This window comes from Salvelinus fontinalis, chromosome 9 (assembly GCF_029448725.1).
Source record: "Salvelinus fontinalis isolate EN_2023a chromosome 9, ASM2944872v1, whole genome shotgun sequence".
Classification (NCBI taxonomy): Eukaryota; Metazoa; Chordata; class Actinopteri; order Salmoniformes; family Salmonidae; genus Salvelinus; species Salvelinus fontinalis.
In genome coordinates, this window is record NC_074673.1 from 42,631,004 (window position 1) to 42,653,089 (window position 22,086).

General features: G+C 43.0%; 1 protein-coding gene across 6 annotated transcripts; it reads left to right on the forward strand.

Annotated features, from left to right (window-relative positions):
* The first annotated feature begins 758 nt into the window (after positions 1 to 758).
* Positions 759 to 19,114, forward strand: LOC129862641 (serine/threonine-protein phosphatase 6 regulatory subunit 3-like). 6 transcript variants are annotated; one of them, XM_055934493.1, is made up of 26 exons: positions 759 to 995; positions 4,552 to 4,704; positions 4,835 to 5,068; positions 5,295 to 5,481; positions 5,607 to 5,744; positions 5,837 to 5,902; positions 5,987 to 6,099; positions 7,683 to 7,796; positions 7,884 to 8,013; positions 9,451 to 9,603; positions 9,855 to 10,007; positions 10,093 to 10,157; positions 10,322 to 10,437; positions 10,553 to 10,638; positions 10,813 to 10,899; positions 12,128 to 12,225; positions 14,075 to 14,129; positions 14,806 to 14,936; positions 15,071 to 15,186; positions 15,307 to 15,520; positions 15,720 to 15,817; positions 15,907 to 16,081; positions 16,390 to 16,407; positions 17,926 to 18,048; positions 18,175 to 18,258; positions 18,376 to 19,114. In XM_055934493.1, the coding sequence occupies exons 3-26, from the start codon at positions 4,842 to 4,844 to the stop codon at positions 18,425 to 18,427; spliced, it is 2,799 nt and encodes a 932-aa protein (XP_055790468.1). In that variant the 5' UTR covers positions 759 to 995; positions 4,552 to 4,704; positions 4,835 to 4,841; the 3' UTR covers positions 18,428 to 19,114. The 6 variants fall into 6 exon arrangements, with proteins under 6 accessions (XP_055790468.1, XP_055790469.1, XP_055790471.1 ...); XM_055934494.1 differs by having other exon boundaries at positions 12,146 to 12,225; XM_055934496.1 differs by having other exon boundaries at positions 12,179 to 12,225.
* Positions 19,115 to 22,086: the final 2,972 nt, after the last annotated feature.

Below are 22,086 nucleotides of genomic sequence, written 5' to 3' on the forward strand. Positions count from 1 at the left end.
GCCAGTTATCGATGAGCAGCACTTCTTTTTTAGGCTTAGGTATCAGTGTTATTAACCCCTGACTCATTGTAGGAGGGAGAACATTGTTTTAAATACTCTCTAAAAATACTTTAAATAGGAAGGGAGCTATTTGTTCAGAAAATAATTTGTAAAAATCTTATGTAATTCCATCAACACTTGGTGATTTAAATTTGTTCTTTAAATGTTTGATAGACTCTATAATCTCTTCAACTTTGATGGGTTCATCTGCGGAAATGGGGAGTTTCTCGACGCGACAACGTTTTTTTACGCAAGGGAGTGGACGCAGTTTAATGACCGTCAGTGCTATCCGGAATCAATGAGACGTCCCTACACTAAACCCGAACCATTTTACTTCTCAACTTCAATGGGGTAGGGACGTCCCAAGGATCAATAGCACGGATCATTTAATGACTTGTACACTACCAAATCACAAGACTGAGCTCGCAAAAAGTCTGATTGGCATGATTAATTAGCCTATAGAGCTCAACCGGACTGTTTGATTGACTGGTACTTTAGTTGTGGCAAAATTACTGTTGTCACTGGCACAGCCACACTAATTAAAACAAAAATGTGCTTTTTGGTCTTAATTTAAGGTCAGGCATAAGATCAGTCGTGTGGTTAAGGCTATGCTTAAGGTTAGATTTAAACTAAGATTTTAAGAAGATAAATTGTAGAAATAGGCGGGGTTTAGCCATAATTATGTCTTTGTGGCTGTGGTAACTAGTGACGACCAAAAGACATTGGTATCTGGTGTGTGCCTGCCTGGTTGTGGTGGGGGAAGGGGTCGTTGAAGTTGATGGAACCGCCATCTTGAAAAGTGCCATCTGACAGTAGCTACATTTTCTCGCCTGTCAGAATCCGTTGAAAACACTTTTTTTTCTTCTTAGGATTCGTGGCTTATTTGTTGTTGACACTTTAGGCTAATGACCCAATAAGCTACATGCCGGGGACTCACCATTTACCGTTGTTTATTGGTACGTACTTGCTAGCGAGTGCATGCAGTTCAGGAGACAGGAACAGCTACTGAGCTAGCTAGCTAGCTAGAGCAACATTAACTACCCATTTCTCTTTAGCTACCGGTAACTTAGCTACACCGATGTATTTATAAGTACGAATTGTCCTTGTTATTGTACTCGATAGATAGCTACGATACGTTTGTCTTATTGTGTGTGAAAAGCCACTGCACTGTGGTCCATTGAAATGCACTATGTTGTTTGCTAGATAACGCTAGTTAGCCGTATTTCAGATCAGTGTGTTATACACGGTTCGGTTTGGCCTGTCTGCGTTGGTTAGCTGGAAAATGCTAACTGACGTTATCTATCTTGCGCCCACCGTTTGGATATTGATGTTAACGTTATACTGTTAGATGTTGGCTTCGGTATTTTTTTGCCAGTTAACGTTAGATAGGCATCTAGAGGCGTCAAGTTGTTGACGAACTGGCTAACGTTAGCTAACAAAAATATTTGGCTAACGTTAGTTGGCTACCTAGGAAGCGTTAGCTTTTTGGGTAACGTCAAAGTAGCTAGTTTGCGTTAATGTTAGTAGTTTGTGAAAACCACGTCAGCTGTAACTACGTTACTTCAATAACTCTGGTAAACGAACGTTGTTAGTTGTCCGCAGCGAACCTACTTAACTAGCTATCAAGCAGCTGTCTATTGTGTTAGTTAGCTAAACTCGGCAAAGTAAACGTCCTCTCACTGTCAACTGCGTTTATTTTCAGCAAACTTAACATGTGTAAATATTTGTATAAACATAACAAGATACAACAACTGAGACATTAACTGAACAAGTTCCACAGACATGTAACTAACAGAAATGGAATAATGTGTCCCTGAACAAAGGGGGGGTCAAAATCAAAAGTCAGTATCTGGTGTGGCCACCAGCTGCATTAAGTACTGCAGTGCATCGCCTCCTCATGGACTGCACCATATTTACCAGTTCTTGCTGTGAGATGTTACCCCACTCTTCCACCAACGCACCTGCAAGTTCCCAGACATTTCTGGGGGGAATGGCCCTAGCCCTCACCCTCCGATCCAACAGGTCCCAGACGTGCTCAATGGGATTGAGATCCGGGTTTTTCGCTAGCCATGGCAGAACACTGACATTTCTGTCTTGCAGGAAATCATGCACAGAACAAGCAGTATCGCTGGTGGCATTGTCATGCTGGAGGGTCATGTCAGGATAAGCCTGCAGGATGGGTACCACATGAGGGAGGAGGAGGTCTTCCCTGTAATGCACAGCGTTGAGATTGCCTGCAATGACAACAAGCTCAGTCCGATGATGCTGTGACACACCGCCCCAGACCATGATGGACCTTCCACCTCCAAATCAATCCTGCTCCAGAGTACAGGCCTCGGTTTATCGCGAGACAAAACCGCGACTCGTCAGAGAAGAGCACTTTTTGCCAATCCTGTCTGATCCAGCGACGATGGGTTTGTGCGCATAGGCGACGTTGTTGCCGGTGATGTCTGGTGAGGACCTGCCTTACAACAGTCCAACAAGCCTTCAGTCCAGCCTCTCTCAGCCTGTTGCGGACAGTCTGAGCACTGATGGAGGGAATGTGTGTTCCTGGTGTAACTCGGGCAGTTGTTGTTGCCATCCTGTACCTGCCATCTGCAGTCCTCATGCCTCCTTGCAGCATGCCTAAGGCACGTTCACGCAGATGAGCAGGGACCCTGGGCATCTTTCTTTTGGTGTTTTTCCAGAGTCAGTAGAAAGGCCTCTTTAGTGTTCTAAGTTTTCATAACTGTGACCTTAATTGCCTACCGTCTGTAAGCTGTTAGTGTCTTAACGACCGTTCCACAGGTGCATGTTCATTAATTGTTTATGGTTCATTGAACAAGCATGAGAAACAGTGTTTAAACCCTTTACTATTAAGACCTGTGAAGTTATTTGGATTTTTACGAATTATCTTTGAAAGACAGGGTCCTGAAAAAGCGCTGTTTCTTTTTTTGCATAGTTTACATGTTAGTTTGGTCGTTTTGGCATAGTTTCAGGATTTTCCGGCTCAGGCTAAGTGTTGAATTTATCTAGCTAGTTCAGTTTCTGACCCCTATAACCACAACTAACTTGGCTAGATAGTTAGTCCCAGGCTGTCCTGAGACATGGCTGTTGGTTACTTAGCTAATGCACAAACGTATGTAGTCTTGCTAGCTAATACAGTAAGAACAACACTGAACAGCAAATGGGGCTAAATAGCAATGTAACCCTTTGCTCCCAAGGCAGTGCATTACATTTGACAAACAATAGTGTACTAAAAAAAGGTTGCCTATACAAAAACACATCAAGTTATGACACATTCTGGTTTAGTTTACATGAAACAGAATGTTACCTTGGGCAACCCCCGGGTTTCAGTTTTACACTGTCATTGGAATAGTCATACCTGTATAGTTGAGTAACCAACCATACATTACTGTGTTGTGATTTAGTTGACAAATAGTTTTTGTCTTCACCCACTGGAGATTGGCTATTCTGCATTTGTCATATTTTCGTCAATTGAGACAGATGGGGCTATTCCTTAAATCATGGAATTAAGTGTTCATAAGCTTTCTCAGTAGCTGGTAGAGCAAACACTTCAGCACCAGGCCATAACCATATAAATAACCATATAACAGATGTAAACCAGCAGCTGAAAGTGCTTATTTTTTGTTGCGCTCTTGGGTGGCGATAAAACAGTTTTCCTGTCGTTATTTGATCGCCTGTGGTAGACAGAATTTAATGCCAGACAACAACCAATGTTGTGCATGACATTCATTTTGACATCTTCAATTTTAATGTCAATGGTCCCTCAGCACAGCCCCGATGCTCAGTCTTTTAATACACTTTCTTTTCCCAGCCATTCACTTACCTGAGGTGCTGCTTAGCATAAGCCAAGATGGCTTCACTGTAACCTTTAACCCTATTTCTCCCAGGCTTCCCCACAAGATGGGAATTCCTAGCAAATACTTAGACTTTTATTTATTTTTTACTTGAGGGCCAGGTGTACACAGTGGGAAATTCTGTTTATCTTTTGAGGCGTATGCCTAGTGTGTGCACTGAACATGTTATGCTGCTTTGATCCTACGGTGAGTGAGTTGTTGACACAGTGTTCTTTATTGCCACTTAAGATGTGACACAAGGTGATTTGACTAAGCACAGTGTTCTGAACTAACAATGATCTTGCCAGTATGTTGAGTGTGGAGAGGTTCGCCCAGTAGTGCTTGTCTTAATGCTTTGAAGTTTAAACAAAGTTTAGACTGATTTTGGGGAGAGTTGTTGGGATGCTGACATGTCGACAAGGAAGTGCACTCTTTTCCTATGATGGAAAAGCTATGGTTTACTGGCTCTTTGCCAGAGATTTAAAGTTTGTCTCATGACCTAGACTCACCTGGTCAACACTTCTTATTTAGAAGGTAATCTAACACAAAATAATTAACTTATATTACTACTTGTTTCAGTAGCATGTGACCTTAACGTAAGAAATCTTACTGTTAGTAAGAAAATGTTCCATTACAATGAGTAATATGCTAATTTATTTTTTGTTTGTTTCAGGTGTGCGTTGATCTGTTGAGGTTGAGGTGGTCGTTCTGCTGCATGTGTCAAAAAGTCTGTCTTGTCACTTCTGCCTGTGGAGCCTGTAATGGGCCAGAACTCCCAAAGAGCAATATCATTTTATTTTTAACCTCTGGACTCTATCCCAGTCAGGTACATTTGTGAAGCTGTCTGTTTGAGCACCACCTACTTTCTATTTGACCACCTCATCTCAACCCACATTGTGTACTTTGTGTCACTGAGTGCTTTCCCATTGTCTTATGAATGTTTTCCTTCCTTGCAGAAGCATCATGTTTTGGAAGTTTGATTTACACACGACGTCCCACATCGACACCCTCCTGGAGAAGGAAGATGTGACTCTGACAGAGGTGATGGACGAGGAGGATGTCCTGCAGGAGTGCAAGGCCCAGAACCACAAGCTGGTGGACTTCCTGGTACGGCCTCAGTACATGGAGGACCTGGTAACTTACATCACGCAGGAGCCAAGTGATGATGTGGAGGAGAAGATCAAGTACAAGTAAGTGGGATTCACACACTAGGCCAGGATATACTTACGGATATATGCCAATTTTGAGAACGATTTCTTGTTTTATTTCAGTTTCCCTTGCATTTGTTTACCTCAAGGGAATTCCCCCTACAATTGCTAGACAGTCAATTATATAGGACCTTTGATGTGCTCTTTTGTGTGGTAGTGGTACTGTATTAATTGATCATTAAATGTTCTACTTCTATGCTATTTTCAGGTACCCCAACATATCGTGTGAACTCCTTACCTCGGACGTTGGACAGATCAATGACAGACTGGGAGAAGATGAACGTTTACTAATGAAACTTTATGGCTTCTTGCAAAATGAATCTCCTCTAAACCCTTTACTGGCCAGTTTCTTCAGCAAGGTCCTGAGCATCCTCATCGGTAGGAAACCGGAACAGGTGAGATCAATACAAAACGCTTGTATAAACCACACGGGTTTTAAAAAGTGTATGACTTTTCACGAATGCTCCGGGAGAAAAGATTGTCCTTTGACATATCCTTAAACTTCAACTATCTCTTGCAGATTGTGGAGTTTCTGCGGAAGAGGGAAGACTTTGTGGACTTGATGATTAAACATATAGGGACCTCTGCCATCATGGACCTGCTGCTCAGAATGCTGACCTGCGTTGAACCACAGCAGCTCAGACAAGATGTCTTAAATGTCAGTGTTGTTATTTGGTTTACTTTGCGTTTTGGTCTTTTTTTTTTAGTGTGTGTTCAATTATTGACCTCTATCATCTTCTCCTCCCACAGTGGCTGAACGAGGAGAAGGTGATCCAGAGGCTTGTTGATATGGTCCAGCCTTCTCAGGATGAGGATGTAAGTCACATTTCATCAGCAGTTTGTTTGGCGTCCTGTTGCTCTTTTACAGTGTTTTACAGTCTCTCTCTGTTCATCATCCAGAGGCACTCCAACGCATCCCAGTCTCTGTGTGAAATCATCCGCCTCAGCAGAGATCAGATGTTCCAAGTGCAGGGCTGCTCAGAGCCTGACCCATTACTGGCCACACTAGAAAAGTAAGTCTCTACAACCTGTTTCTGTTTTTTTTTTTTTTAAGAAAGAATACTCATTATTACTGTCATCATCGTTAATGACTTTGGCACAACAATAAAATAACTTAATTAACTAACCCACTCATTCAAGGGTTTTTCTTTATTTTTACTATTTTCTTCATTGTAGAATAATAGTGAAGACATCAAAACCATGAAATAAAACACATTGATTCATGTAGTAACCAAAAGAAGTGTTCAACAAATCAAAATATATTTGATATTCTTCAAAGTAGCCACCCTTTGCCTTGATGACAACTTTGCACACTCTTGGCATTCTCTCAACCAGCTTCATGAGGTAGTCACCTGGAATGTATTTCAATTAACAGGTGTGCCTTGTTAATTTGTGGAATTTCTTTCCTTAATGCGTTTGAGCCAATCGGTTGTGTTGTGACAAGGTAGGGGTGGTATACAGAAGATAGCCCTATTTGGTAAAATACCAAGTCCATATTATGGCAAGAACAGCTCAAATAAGCAAAGAGAAATGACAGTCCATCATTACTTTAAGACATGAAGGTCAGTCAATCTGAAAAATGTGCTAACTTTCAAAGTTTCTTCAAGAGCAGTTGCAAAAACCATCAAGCGCTATGATGAAACTGTCTCTCATGAGGACCGCCACACGAAAGGAAGACCTGGAGTTACCTCTGCTGTAGAGGATAAGTTCATTAGAGTTAACTATACCTCAGATTGCAGCCCAAAATAAATGCTTCAGTGTTCAAAAAAGAGACATATCAACATCAAATGTTCAGAGGAGACTGACTGAATCACGTCTTCATGGTCGAATTGCTGTAAAGAAACCACTACTAAAGGACACCAATAAGAAGAAGAGACTTGCTTGGGCCAAGAAACACGAGCAATGGACATATTAGACTGTGAGTCAAGATTTTTGGTTCCAACCACCGTGTCTTTGTGAGACGCGGAGTAGGTGAACAGATGATCTCTGCATGTGTGGTTCCCACCGTGAAGCATGGAGGAGGTGGGTGCTTTGCTAGTGACACTGTCGGATTTATTTAGAATTCAAGGCACACTTAACCAGCATGGCTACCACAGCATTCTGCAGCGATACACAATCCCATCTGGTTGCGCTTAGTGGGACTATCATTTGTTTTTCAACAGGACAATGACCCAACACACCTCCAGGCTGTGTAAGGGCTATTTGACTAAGGAGAGTGATGGAGTGCTGGATCAGATGACCTGGCCTCCACAATCACCCGACCTCAACCAAATTGAGATGGTTTGGGGTGAGTTGGACCGCAGAGTGAAGGAAAAGCAGCCAACAAGTGCTCAGCATATGTGAGAACTCCTTCAAGACTGTTGGAAAAGCAGTCCAGGTGAAGCAGGTTGAGAGAATGTCAAGAGTGCAAAGCTGTCAAGGCAAAGGGTGGCTACTTTGAAAAATACATTTTTTGCTTACTACATGATTCCGTATGTTCATAGTGTTTGTCTAAATTATTCTACAATGTAAAAAAAATTGTCAAAATAAAGAAAAACCCTGGAATGGGTAGGTGTGTCCAAACTTGATTGATACTGTACATGTCCCTTTCTCTCAGACAAGAGACTGTGGAGCAGTTGCTGTCCAACATCTTTGACAAAGAGAAAAACGACTCTGCAATAGTCAGTGTAATTCAGATTCTCCTGACACTCTTTGAGACACGAAGGCCAGCGTAAGTTAACGATATCCCATTTGAAAGTTTTATGTGTCATATTTGTTTTGTGACACTTTTTCTGATGTACTGTTCTGTCGTTTGCAGGTTCGAAGGCCATTTGGAAATCTGTCCTCCTGGTATGAGCAACCCATCCTTCTCAGTCAATCAGAGCATTCTGGAGGCTGTCAGACCCAGGCTCAAAGACTTCCATCAACTGCTGCTGGAACCCCCAAAGGTAATACAGTACTTTACATATACTATATACACAAAAGTATGTGGACATCCCTTCGAGTTAGTGGATTCGGCTGTTGCAGCCACACCTGTTGCTAGAAGGTGGAATCTCCACAGACAAACTTTGGCAGTAGAATGCCCTGACTGAAGAGCTCTGACTTTCAACGTGGCACATACATGTCATGCCACCTTTCCAACAAGTGCAGGGCATAAAAATGACTTGGAGTGGAAATGTCTAGGAGCAACAGCGGCTCAGCCGCGAAGTGGTAGGTCACACAAGCTCACAGGACGGGATCACTAAGTGCCAAAGCTCGTAGCGTGTAAATATCGTTTGTCCTCGGTTGCAACACTCACTACCGAGTTCTAAACTGCCTCTGGAAGCAATGTCAGCACAAGAACTGTTCGACGGGAGCTTCAAGAAATGGGTTTCCATGGCCGAGCATCCGCACACAAGCCTAATATCACCATGCGCAATGCTAAGTGTCGGCTGGAGTGGTGTAAAGCTCACCGCCATTGGACTCTGGAGTGATGAATCATGCTTCACCATCTGGTAGTCTGACAGACGAATCTGGGTTTGGTGGATTCCATGAGAATGCTACCTATCCGACTGCATAGTGCCAACTGTAAAGTTTGGTGGGGGAAGAATAATGGTCTTGGGCTGTTTTTCATGGTTCGGGCTTGGCCCCTTAGTTCCAGTATACAACGACATTCTAGACAATTCTGTGCTTCCAACTTTGTGGCAACTGTTTGGGGAAAGCCCTTTCCTGTTTCAGCACGACAATGCCCTCGTGCACAAAGCAAGGTTAATGCAGACATGGTTTGTCGAGATTGGTGTGGAAGGACTTGACAGAGCCTTGACCTCAACCTCATGGAACACCTTTGGGATTAATTGGAACGCCGACTGCGAGCCAGGCCTAATCGCCCAAGATAAGTGCCTGACTTCACTAATTCTCTTGTGGCTGAGTGGAATCCCAGCAGCAATGTTCCAACATCTAGTGGAAAGCCTTCCCAGAATAATTTAGGATGTAGCAGCAAGGGGGGGACCAACTCCATATTTCCCATGATTTTGGAATGAGAAGTTCATCAAGCAGATGTCCACATACTTTTGGTCATGTACTGTCATCTTACACACACACTGAACATTGCAGATATTTCAGGCCATTTCAGTTAGCTAAATAGAGATTTTTCACTTTGTTATTAACTTGAAATAAAAAAACTACCACAATATTTTAAATAAACTATTACTACATTTCTCTGTTTGTTGTGATCCTGCTTTCTTAATCTCGGTTTAACTGAGTCATATTTATCTTCAGAGTGGGTGGTCTTTCCTCTAAATTGACTACAAGTGCAGTCCACTCTACAAGTTCACTCCAATGGCAATTGTGTTTGAGTTACCAACTGAATGAGAGCCTGATTGTTTCTTTCATCACCATATTTGCAGAAGAATATCATGAAAACCACATGGGGAGTGCTAGACCCCCCAGTGGGCAACACCCGGCTGAATGTGGTCCGTCTAGTGGCCAGCCTCCTGCAGACCAACACTCATATCATCAACATGGAGCTGATTAACCTCAACACTCTAGGAGTCATACTCGTAAGTTTCCTGTCTTTTATATTTTACACATGGTTTTTAGTACTAGTTGTTCCTGCCGTAAATCAGCACCTGGATTTAGACTGCTATGCACAGGGATTTCTGTCTTTCATGACACTAGTTCCTTTACTACCCCTTCTCATAACTAAGGTCAACAGGGATGATGCACACTTCAACAACTTGGTTTGGAACATTTTCTTATTAAATAAATGTATGTTTAAAAAAAAACAAAAAAACAATCTGTTTATTCTCAGGACATGTACTTCAAATATATATGGAATAACTTCCTGCATTTACAAGTTGAAATATGCACTGCAATGATCCTAGCGATGCCCCCAGCCCAAAGTGAGAACCTCAAAATCAACAGTGATCAGGAGCCTGTCAGAGAAAGCCACCTCATCAATCATGTGAGGCTTCATCACCCTTTTCTTTACATCTAGAATGGTACTCATCAGACAAGTCAATCAATTATTTTTGTGCGCTGTGTTTTAGCTGTTTCAGAAGTGCCAGTTTATACAGAGAATTCTTGATGCATGGAGCTCCAATGAGAAAGCGCAGTAAGTACTGTTGTTATTAATGATATGTGTCTAGTTGTTACTAGACCACTGCAGATTTGTTTTTTTATATCTCTTGTGAGCTCTTTGATTTTTCCCCTTGCGAAGGCTCACAGAAATGTCACCACAATGTGCTGGTAGGCTTCAGTAAGTGTTTCCTGTTGCAGGGCTGAGGGTGGACGTAGACAGGGCTACATGGGCCATTTGACCAGAATAGCGAACTCAATAGTGCACAACAGCGACAAGGGCCCCAATAGTGCACAGATACAGCAGCTCCTCTCAGGTGAGTGGGCTGTGACACCCAAAAGGAATGAGGTTGTTGGAGTGAAAAAACAATCCTTACTATATCCTGAAAGGAGGTGGAATAGACTCATCTTGTTATTTCTCTGTTATTTCAGAGCTCACGGAGGAAGACAGAGAGAGATGGGAGACCTTCATTTCTGGTCAGCTAGCTGACACAAACAAGAGAAACACTGTAGACCTAGTAAGTCTGATAGACACCTCAGTTACTTAATGGCAAAATATGTTTTCAGAGTACACTGTTATACAGTATTTACACTGACGTACTGAAAGGTGAAGTGCCAGTAATGTCAAAGCTGTTTGAAGGATGTCTCGTGGTTGTCCTCTTAGTAATAAGGTTGGTTGCATTGTGCACTAGGTGAACACACACCATATTCACTCATCCAGTGATGACGAGGTAGACTTCAAGGACAGCGGATTCCACCAGGATTCCTCTTTACAACAAGTAAGTCTGTAACTGGATGAGTCTATATAAATGCTGCTAAATCTCCATATTGATACTTAAAAAATATTATTGTTAACATTATTATACACTGCTCAAAAACATAAAGGGAACACTAAAACAACACAATGTAACTCCAAGTCAATCACACTTCTGTGAAATCAAACTGTCCACTTAGGAAGCAACACTGATTGACAATAAATTGCACATGCTGTTGTGCAAATGGAATAGACAACAGGTGGATATTATAGGCAATTAGCAAGACACCCCCAATAAAGGAGTGGTTCTGCAGGGGGTGACCACAGACCACTTCTCAGTTCCTATGCTTCCTGGCTGATGTTTTGGTCACTTTTGAATGCTGGCGGTGCTTTCACTCTAGTGGTAGCATGAGACGGAGTCTGAAACCCACACAAGTGGCTCAGGTAGTGCAGTTCATCCAGGATGGCACATCAATGCGAGCTGTGGCAAAAAGGTTTGCCGTGTCTGTCAGCGTAGTGTCCAGAGCATGGAGGCGCTACCAGGAGACAGGCCAGTACATCAGGAGACGTGTAGGAGGGCAACAACCCAGCAGCAGGACCGCTACCATCCACGTCTCCTGATGTACTGGCCTGTCTCCTGGTAGCGCCTCCATGCTCTGGACACTACGCTGACAGACACAGCAAACCTTCTTGCCACAGCTCGCATTGATGTGCCATCCTGGATGAGCTCCACTACCTGAGCCACTTGTGTGGGTTGTAGACTCCGTCTCATGCTCCCACTAGAGTGAAAGCACCGCCAGCATTCAAAAGTGACCAAAACATCAGCCAGGAAGCATAGGAACTGAGAAGTGGTCTGTGGTCACCACCTGCAGAACCACTCCTTTATTGGGGGTGTCTTGCTAATTGCCTATAATTTCCGCCTGTTCCATTTGCACAACAGCATGTGAAATTTGTCAATCAGTGTTGCTTCCTAAGTGGACAGTTTGATTTCACAGAAGTTTGATTGACTTGGAGTTACATTGTGTTTAAGTGTTCCCTTTATTTTTTTGAGCAGTGTACTTGTCTAGTAATAGTAGTACTGATTTTGTGAATTTTAACGAATATTAAACGTGTCTTCCAATTGTAAGTATGCTTGTGCTCTTAATCTTTAAACGATTAACCTATAGCTACAGTATTAGTCAATTGTTTTGAAGTACTTGAAGTTTTTTGTAGTGCCAAGACTATATCATTATCGTTGGTCCTGGGTTTGCCAGGCCTTTTCTGATTATCAGATGCAACAAATGACGTCCAATTTTATTGAGCAGTTTGGCTTCAATGACGAAGAGTTTGCCGATCAGGATGATGTCGTGGAGTGAGTACTGAATCCTGCATGTTTTCTTCATAACCTGCTATTCTACTGGTTGGGAGATTTCAATAAGGGTGTGGGGTGACTAGACTGGTGTTCTATTAATACATTCTTTGCTTCCTTAACAAAGGACTGGGAATCAGTTTCTTTCTCTGTACAAAGGTTTAAGTTACATACATGTTTGCAATTAACATTTACATATGAAAATAAAATGCCACTGTTTGGATAATGATATCTCTAGTGTGGGGGAAAGTAAGTGGTAGGTTAATTGGATGCCAGTTTGAATTCAGCAACCCGTGAATGTCAAATGTTCTTATTACATTTAAGTAGCTCATATTATACAGTTCTACCATTAAAGTAGATTGCCTGTGTCACTGTCAATTAAGACTGATGCTTTGCTTGGACCAGAGTCCAGATAGTAACTTTGTAATTGGTAATTGCAAAACAGTTTAAAATATTTTTTTCTTGATCAAAATGGGGCTTGTGGTGGGTGTGGCCATGGGTGGGGCCTCTGACCAAACATTTGAGGCCCTCCTGTTGGCCACAGTGACAATGTAGCTGTTTTAAAGCTCACTTCCTGCAATTCTACACATTTTGCCATCCCTTACGCTATCTGAGTCAAATATCCCTTTTCTACCAAGATGTTTTTCCGCCAACCTTATCATCCTGCCAACTTTTACCGCCTCTTCTTTATATCTGAAAGGTATTGCCGGTATCAAAGCCCAAAAAATGTTCTGCCAAACAACCTACTAATCATTTCAGTAAAGTTCTGCCTACGGCAGAGTATTTAACGTTACCGTAATGCTTTGGCACCCACTACGCTCTTAAACTCTTGGTGGTTGCTAGACAGCCAGTTATACATTTTGCAAGACATGTCGCTTCACCCATCTCTTCTCATAGCCCACCACATGCACTTTTATCTTAAACATAACCGGATGGATACAACGAATTACTGTGGGAATAAATATCACTGAATGATGAAACTATTGGAATAAAGTATGTGCAATTGAAGGCATGTATCAAGTTCTTGCTTACTGAAACGTCCCAAAGTCATCCAATTCTTGTAATAAATTTGAAGCAAAAGCCTACTAGATTATAATTTCAGCACTGTTTTGATTGTGACGGCACAATTGCGCTGCTTTGAGACAAGTGTGGGGACTCATCTTGGTAAATCAAACTTTTTTTAAATCTGTTTTGAATATTGTTTAGCATAGAATTACTTGCCTAGTTAAATAAAACATTTTTTTTTTAAATACCATAAATCCTATGTGAAAGCAGCAGAATATTATAAAATCACCAATCATAATTTTGGGAATTTTTGATTCTCCCTAACTGTCTAGCTTTTACTTAGGGGATTGTTCGTTTTGAAAGATCTTATTTAAAAATGTATCCGTTATCTTTCCTACATACTTAGGTCCGTTATCTTTCCTACATACTTTCTGGTTTTAGTAGTTTGTTTACACTGAAAAACGTCTTTCCATGTACTTTTTTTTTTTTTTTTTTTACTGTTTGGACATAGGCGGCCCGAGGAAAAACACTTAGGCGACCCGCCCAAGACTTTTCTATGCAGAGTAAAAACCTACATAGTTTAGTTTGGAGTAAATAGCGCACTTCAACCCTGCTCTGTGCCTTTGGCTCTTATGTGGGTGATCTGCTGGCGGTTCGGCCCCTGAGGAGAATGACCAGATGGGAATGGCTGGCTGGAGTTTCTGCATAAAGCTGCTTTCATGTGAATAACATTGTGCCATCCTTCTACCTGTTAATGGGCCTCTGTAGGTAGGCGTCCTGAAGCCATTGTGTTTGGTCATTGTCTAATTAATATAACTAAACTAAACTCTTTTCTTTAACATTTCAGTATTCCCTTTGATAGAATATCAGACATCAATTTTTCCTTGAATACAAATGAAAGTGTAAGTATCTTAATATAATTTAATGCATTTCAAAGGTAGTGAAAGGATGTTAAAATGAATGCCATGTTGTCTTCCATTTGTACTGGAGATCTGTTCAATTCTAGTGAAAATGAGTAAGATCATTTTCCTCAAACTGCTACTTTATTATCTCCCAAAGCCTTAAAGTTTACAATTTTTATAATGCTGTTAGTCTTTACCCTGGGAATTTTTTCAGCCGCAGAGACAGAATGTCTGTTTTGAAGCTAATTTCCTGCAAGGCTACACATTTTGCTATGGCTTATTTCTTGTTCTTATGCTATCTAAGTGATTAAAACACAAGTCAATGGGGGGCCACATGACATTTTTGGAATTTCAGATTCTCCCAGACTAGTTTTTATTTTGGTAATTGTTAGTTCTCAAAGATGATCCTAATTTTTAAAAAACAAGTTGCTCCATTATCTTTTCAACAATCTTTTTTACCTGGTTTTAGTCGTTTTAAGTTTACACTGAAAACGTTTTACTTTAGCTAATGCTGCACTCTAGACGTCTGAAGTTCTGTTACCTATGAAAATGATGCACATACATATTTTCTTCCCTTTCCCTTTCTTCCCATTTACAGTAATGAGGAAGTGGAGGCATCATAGCATATCTTTTTGTGTATCTTGTGCTTTACCCTGGTACTGGTGTTGTCTTCCAGGCGAATATAGCTCTGTTTGAGGCCTGCTGTAAGGAGAAGATCCAGCAGTTTGAAGATGCAGGCTCTGATGAGGAGGATATCTGGGACGAGAAAGATGTCACTTTCGCACCAGACGCTCAGAGACGTCCTCGGTACGGCAGCGCCTCTTGACGGATATGTCAATCAAATGACTAACATCTTCTGAGGCTGATTCAAAGCACCAATTTGGGTTTGGGTGATTTTGATACATTTTCTTGACTTTTGTCCATTCTGTGCCTCCCATTAGGAGCTCTGGCAGCACAGATAGTGAGGAGAGCACAGACTCTGAGGAGGAGGATGTTAAACGTGATCCCTTTGACCCCAACAACGCCAGCTCTGATGACAGAATGGAGGTGGACACTGGTGAGGGATTGTTCCGGGTTGGTGCACTGGGGTTGAGTTAGTGGTTCGTTGGGTAGGTCGGTCTGGTATGATCTTTTCAAGATGCCTTGCTTTTTTGTGATGGCTGCCCTGTTGTTTCAGGGCCTCTGTGGACAGCTAACTTTGACGACATACCCATGGACACCGGGAGTTCTACGGCGATGGGAGAATCTGCCCCAGCCTCCACCACCGCTGCCCCAGCCTCCCCCTCCTCCCCTGCGGTTATACCAGAGTCTGCTGGCTGGAGCTCCCCCAACGCCTCCCCTGACAAAGCCATGGGCTGGGCAGACTTCTCTAGCAACTTCTCACCAGTTAGGTAAGGGTTCATCATCCCACCACCCTCAGTCCCAAGGCCTTATTGCCACACGTTTCCATATTGCGTTATCCTTCCATGTAGTATGAATAAGGATGGGGGTGACGGGTGTTCTGTTTATTCCCCTGCCTTCCCATGTCTTATATTTGAGTTTGGCTATTTTTAAGAGGACAAATTCAAGACCTTTTCTTGAATCTTCCAGACCCAAAGATCCTTTGAGGAGCAATTCCCCAGTAGCAATGGAGACCTGTATAGAGACAGGAGACCCCTTGGGTGTCAACGCACCAATGCAGCCTGAAGGTGAGGTTTGCCACTGAGCTATACATGAATAAGTGTGTTACGGCTCACTCTGTGGTCACTTATGATGCTGTCCCTGTGTGACGTCGCAGATTCTGACCAGTGGCCAGGGGACGAGGCAGCCCAGCCAGCCAGCTCCCCTGGAGGGAAAGCCGGAGGCTCGGACGCAGAGGAGTCCGTCACCACTGAGACGGTCATCAATGGATCCATGAAGGAAACAGTTAGCCTTACTGTAGATGCCAAAACTGAAACTGCCATTTTCAAGAGGTAAGGCTTTTGATGACTCCTCTGGTCACCAATCCTTCATTTACAACACAGCCATTCACCTCACAGAGCATGTGGAATTGACCTCTGTTTCTTGCCACGTTTTCCCCCTCCTGCACTGAGTGACTTAAATCCATGCAAGGCAGGGACACTCCAGTAGACTTGTATAAATATCTATATACCATTTATGTATCACCAAACCTGCCGAACCTACATGTCTGTCTGTGTTGTTTGAGAAACTGTCCTTCACTTTAACTGCAACACTTACAACATGAGCTTCCTCTTTCTCTCTGGTGTGCGTGTGGCTTCAGAGTGTTGAAATCTTATCGGTATGTACAGCCAGTCGGGGGGCAGACATCTGCCGTGTCTTGTTTTCATGTCAGCCACTGAGTTTTTTTATTTATTATTAATTATTTTGCCATCTCCATTTGCATGTATATCTCAGATGTATTGATTTGGTCGTCAATGACGTCGTGAATTGGCCGTCAGCCCTCAGGATTAGCCACTCCCAGGCTTTGAGTTGGCCTTGTTCTCCTTTCTGTCGATGTCCAGGTGGGGGTGTGGATTGGCTGAGGCAGTCTTCAAAATTTATCCGCCACCTCCTTGTGCTGGTGTCTCATTGCCTTTGGTTTGTAGCTCATGGCATTGTGAGGTGGCCAGAATAAACTGGAGAGAGATGAATCTTAGCCTAGCAGTAGTCCTGTTGTCGCGCAAAACTCAGCTCTACTAGCAGTGAGCTTTGTTTTTATGCTTGGATCTCAAGTCCAACAGACCTTCAAAATGCCATCTAGCGGCCTCCAGGGTGGCGCAGTGGTCTAGGGCACTGCATCGCAGCGTTAGCTGCGCCACCAGAGTTTCTGGGTTCGCGCCCAGGCTCTGTCGCAGCCGGCCACGACCGGGAGGTCCACAATTGGCCTAGCGTCGTCCGGGTTAGGGAGGGTTTGGCCGGTAGGGATATCCTTGTCTCATCGCGCTCCAGCGACTCCTGTGGCGGGCCGGGCGCAGTGCGCGCTAACCAAGGGGGCCACGTGCACGGTGTTTCCTCCGACACATTGGTGCGGCTGGCTTCCGGGTTGGAGGCGTGCTGTGTTAAGAAGCAGTGCGGCTTGGTTGGGTTGTGCTTCGGAGGACGCATGGCTTTCGACCTTCGTCTCTCTCGAGCCCGTACGGGAGTTGTAGCGATGAGACAAGATAGTAATTACTAGCGATTGGATACCACGAAAATTGGGGAGAAAAGGGGGTAAAAAAATAATAATAAAAAATAAAATGCCATCTAGGTAGTTGTAAATATAGTTCACTTTGCCAGGTCATTTTAAATAAGAATGTGTTCTAAATTGACTTGCCTGCTTAAATTAAAGGTTAAATAAATCGTACATAACTGCCGGCCTTAAAGAGAAAATGAACAAGACCCTTACAAATACCCAAATATCCTGGAGTGCGTTAGTTTTGCCTAGTAATTATGACAAAAATCAAGACCGATGGCTGACACAACTTTGAATCATTTCGGTGAGTTTCAAAACTGTCATTATCTCCGTGTTCTGCTCTTCAAAACAAGCTCACTCTTAAAAAGAGGCAACTGCTGTAAGTGGATGGTCAGAAAATCTAAATGGACTCTTGCTGCTTCTGTCCATTTGCTGTCCATTTTGTTCCTTGCATCCATTTTTAACCGCCATACGCATTTCGACACATTCGTTTGCCCAATGCTTTGATGTGGTCTGTCTCTCCCATTCTGCATGCGTCAGTCTTTTCCGTTCTGTGTCTAAACAGTGGGGGGTTTCTGTCTACTTTTGTCATTCTGAATGTTTGAAATGGCAAGAGCTCTGTAAATGTTCCCTTTTTCTCTGCAGTGAGGATGTGAAGTTGTCTACCTCAGAGGATGCATCTGCAAAGTACGTGGTGGGGGAGAGTGGAACACCAGAGAAGAGGGTCCCTGCATCTGTCCAGCCTGTCAGCAACTGTTCGAAACCAGGGTCTGGCTCCATGTTGTGAACTTACACCTTCACTGGAACTGTCTTGTACTAGTGAGCTATTTTCAGACATGCTGTTGTACCGGTTCTGTCTCATGATGTCCTATCTTTATTTTTTCCCTTCCACAGTGCACAACATTCAGATGAGAAATCAAAAGTCCCCAGTGACGCTGTTAATGGTCCCCTAGAAGGAACAGCAATGGACGAAGCCAAGTAAGTGTCAGCGAGAATGAGGTTGTGCTGTGGGGTTACAGTCTGGCATGTCTAATCACTTGTGATGTGTGTGTCATCCAGTATGTTACACTGTGTCCTCTGTCTGCCCGCCTATAGAACAGAGCAGAGCGTGGCCTCACCGGCGGCAGCTGTGAACGGCCCAGGGTGATGTGTGGTTCCTGCCACGCACAGCTCTCTCCCTGGGCCACCAGTAGAGGGCAGTGCAAGTCCAGAGTCAGAGCTGCTGCTGCACTAACTTCACCAGATCAGGACCAGCAATATTAATATTAGGCTATTACAGACAGTTGTACAGAAAGTTGGAACTGAATGAAGAGATACTCTAATGGATACAGTTATTATTTTTTTGCATTTGTTTATATACTATTGTTATGAGGTGATCCGTCTGATATTTTGCCACTCCAAGTTAAATAGTAATGTTGCTATAGTTAAAATGATTGTATGAATAAAATATTTTATAAAAAGAAAATGTATACAGAAACGGAAGATACCTGAAATATACCAATTGGAAAACTTGGTGTGATTTTGATAGGGTTTTCCTTCTGCACAAAATCGGATAATTTTATTTCCAGCTACCATACAATGTTAATCGGCAACCCATGTTGGTATGTTTATCAGTACGCTTGTTGGTAGGAATCAAAATAATTTTAAATATTCAAAGGTTTATTTTGCCACAGCTATTATTTGTAAATGTTTCTTGTATCCTTTCAACATGAGCAAGATTTGAAAACCTTTGGTATAGTTTTTAACTTAATTTATTAAGGTAGATAATGTTCTGTTACTTAGTGCCATACACATGTTCTCTCCCCGTTGACAACATTAAACTGTACAAACCCAAGGTGAACAACTGTAGGAAATGGGTTCCATTTTACAACTGTTACAGTACCACTCAAGTCAAACATTCTACCTGCATAATGATGCGTGTGTAATGAATATTCTTGGTATTGCTTCAATCATGCATCAACCATTAATTATTTTTATACAGTGCATTTGGAAAGTATTCAGACCGCTTAACTTTTTCCACATTTTAAGTTACAGCCTTTGTCAAAATGGATGATCATTTTTTCCCCCCTCAATCTACACACAATACCCCATAATGACAAAGCAAAAACAGGTTTTTAGAAATGTTAGCAAATTTCTTAAATACAAATCTGAAATATCAAATTTACATAAGTATTCAGACCCTTTACTCAGTACTTTGACGCACATTTGGCAGTGATTACAGCCTCGAGTCTTCTTGGGTATGACGCTACAAGCTTGGCACACCTGTATTTGGGGAGTTTCTCCCATTCTTCTCTGCAGATCCTCTCAAGCTCTGTCAGGTTGGATGGGGAGAGCCGCTGCACAATTTCAGGTCTCCAGAGACGTTAGATCGGGTTCAAGTCCTGACTTTCCAAAGCCACTCCTGTGTTTTCTTAGCCGTGTGCTTAGGGTCGTTGTCCTTTTGGAAGGTGAAACTTTGCCCCAGTCTGAGGTACTGAGCGCTCTGGAGCAGGTTTTCATCAAGGATCTCTGTACAGTTGTGGCCAAAAGTTTTGAATGACACATTCATTTTCAAAGTTTGCTGTTTCAGTGTCTTTTAGATATTTGTCAGATGTTACAATGGAATACTGAAGTATAATTACAAGCATTTCGTAAGTGTCAAAGGCTTTTATTGACAAGTACATGAAGTTGATGCAAAGAGTCAATATTTGCAGTGTTGACCCTTCTTTTTCAAGACCTCTGCAATCTGCCTTGGCATGCTGTCAATTAACTTCTGGGCCACATCCTGACCGATGGCAGCCCATTCTTGCATAATCAATGCTTGGAGTTTGTCAGAATTTGTGGGGTTTTGTCCTCCCGCCTCTTGAGGATTGACCGCAAGTTCTCAATGGGATTAAGGTCTGGGGGGTATCCTGGCGATGGACCCAAAATATCAATGTTCTGTTCCCTGAGCCACTTAGTTATCACTTTTGCCTTATGGCAAGGTGCTCCATCATGCTGGAAAAGGCACTGTTTGTCACCAAACTGTTCCTGGATGGTTGGGAGAAGTTGCTCTCGCAGGATTAGTTGGTACCATTCTTTATTCATGGCTGTGTTCTTAGGCAAAATTGTGAGTGAGCCCACTCCCTTGGCTGAGAAGCAACCCCACACATGAATGGTCTCAGGATGCTTTACTGTTGGCATGACATAGGACATGGTAGCGCTCACCTTGACGACTCCGGACAAGCTCTTTTCCGGATACCCCAAACAATCGGAAAGGGGATTCATCAGAGAAAATTACTTTACCCCAGTCCTCGACAGTCCAATCCCCGTACCTTTTGCAGAATATCAGGCTGTCCCTGATGTTTTTCCTGGAGAGAAGTGGCTTCTTTGTTGCCCTTCTTGACACCAGGCCATCCTCAAAGTCTTCGCCTCACTGTGCGTGCAGATGCACTCACACCTGCCTGCTGCCATTTCTGAGCAAGCTCTGTACTGGTGGTGCCCCGATCCTGCAGCTGAATCAACTTTAGAAGACGGTCCTGGCGCTTGCTGGACTTTCTTGGGCGCCCTGAACCCTTCTTCACAACAATTGAACCGCTCTCCTTGAAGTTCTTGATGATCCAATAAATGGTTGATTTAGGTGCAATCTTACTGGCAGCAATATCCTTGCCTGTGAAGCCCTTTTTGTGCAAAGCAATTATGACGGCACGTGTTTCCTTGCAGGTAACCATGGTTGACAGAGGAAGAACAATGATTCCAAGCACCACCCTCCTTGAAGCTTCCAGTCTGTTATTCGAACTCAATCAGCATGACAGAGTGATCTCCAGCCTTGTCCTCGTCAACAAGAGAGAATAACTGACATGTCAGCTGGTTCTTTTGTGGCAGGGCTGACATGCAGTGGAAATGTTTTTTTGGGGGGGATTCAGTTCATTTGCATGAATTAATTGCAATTCATCTGATCACTCTTCATAACATTCTGGAGTATATGCAAATTGCCATCATACAAACTGAGGCAGCAGACTTTGAAAATTAATGTCATTCTCAACTTTTGGCCATGACTGTACTTTGCTCTGTTAATTTTTCCCTAGATCCTGACTAGTCTCCCAGTCCCTGCTGCTGAAAAACATCCCCACAGCATGATGCTACCACCACCATGCTTCACCGCAGGGATGGTGCCAGGTTTCCTTCAGACTTGGCATTTAGGCCAAATTGTTCAATCTTGGTTTTACCAGACCAGAGAATCTTGTTTTCTCATGGTCTGAGAGTCTTTAGGTGCCTTTTGGCAAATTCCAAGCGGGCTGTCATGTGCCTTTTACTGAGGAGTGGCTTCCATTTGACTACTCTACCATAAGGACCTGATTGGTGGTGCTGCAGAGATGGTTGTTCTTCTGGAAGGTTCTCCTGGAAGGTTCTCCCATCTCCACCGAGGAACTCTGGAGCTCTGTCAGTGACCATCTGGTTCTTGGTCACCTCCCTTACCAAGGCCCTTCTCCAATTACTCAGTTTGGCTGGGCGGCCAGCTCTAGGAAGTGTCTTGGTGGTTCCAAACTTCTTCCATTTAAGAATGATGGAGGCCACTGTGTTCTTGGGGACCTTCAATGCTGCAGACATTTCTTGGTACCCTTATCCTGCTCTCTGCCTCGACACAATCCTGTCTCGGAGCTCTATGGACAATTCCTTCGACCTCATGGCTTGGCTTTTGTTCTGACATGCACTGTCAACTATGGGACCTTCTATATACAGGTGTGTGCCTTCCCAAATCCTATTCAATCAATTGAATTTACCACAGGGGAACTCCAATCAAGTTGTAGAAACATCTCAAGGATCATCGATGGAAACAGGATGCAT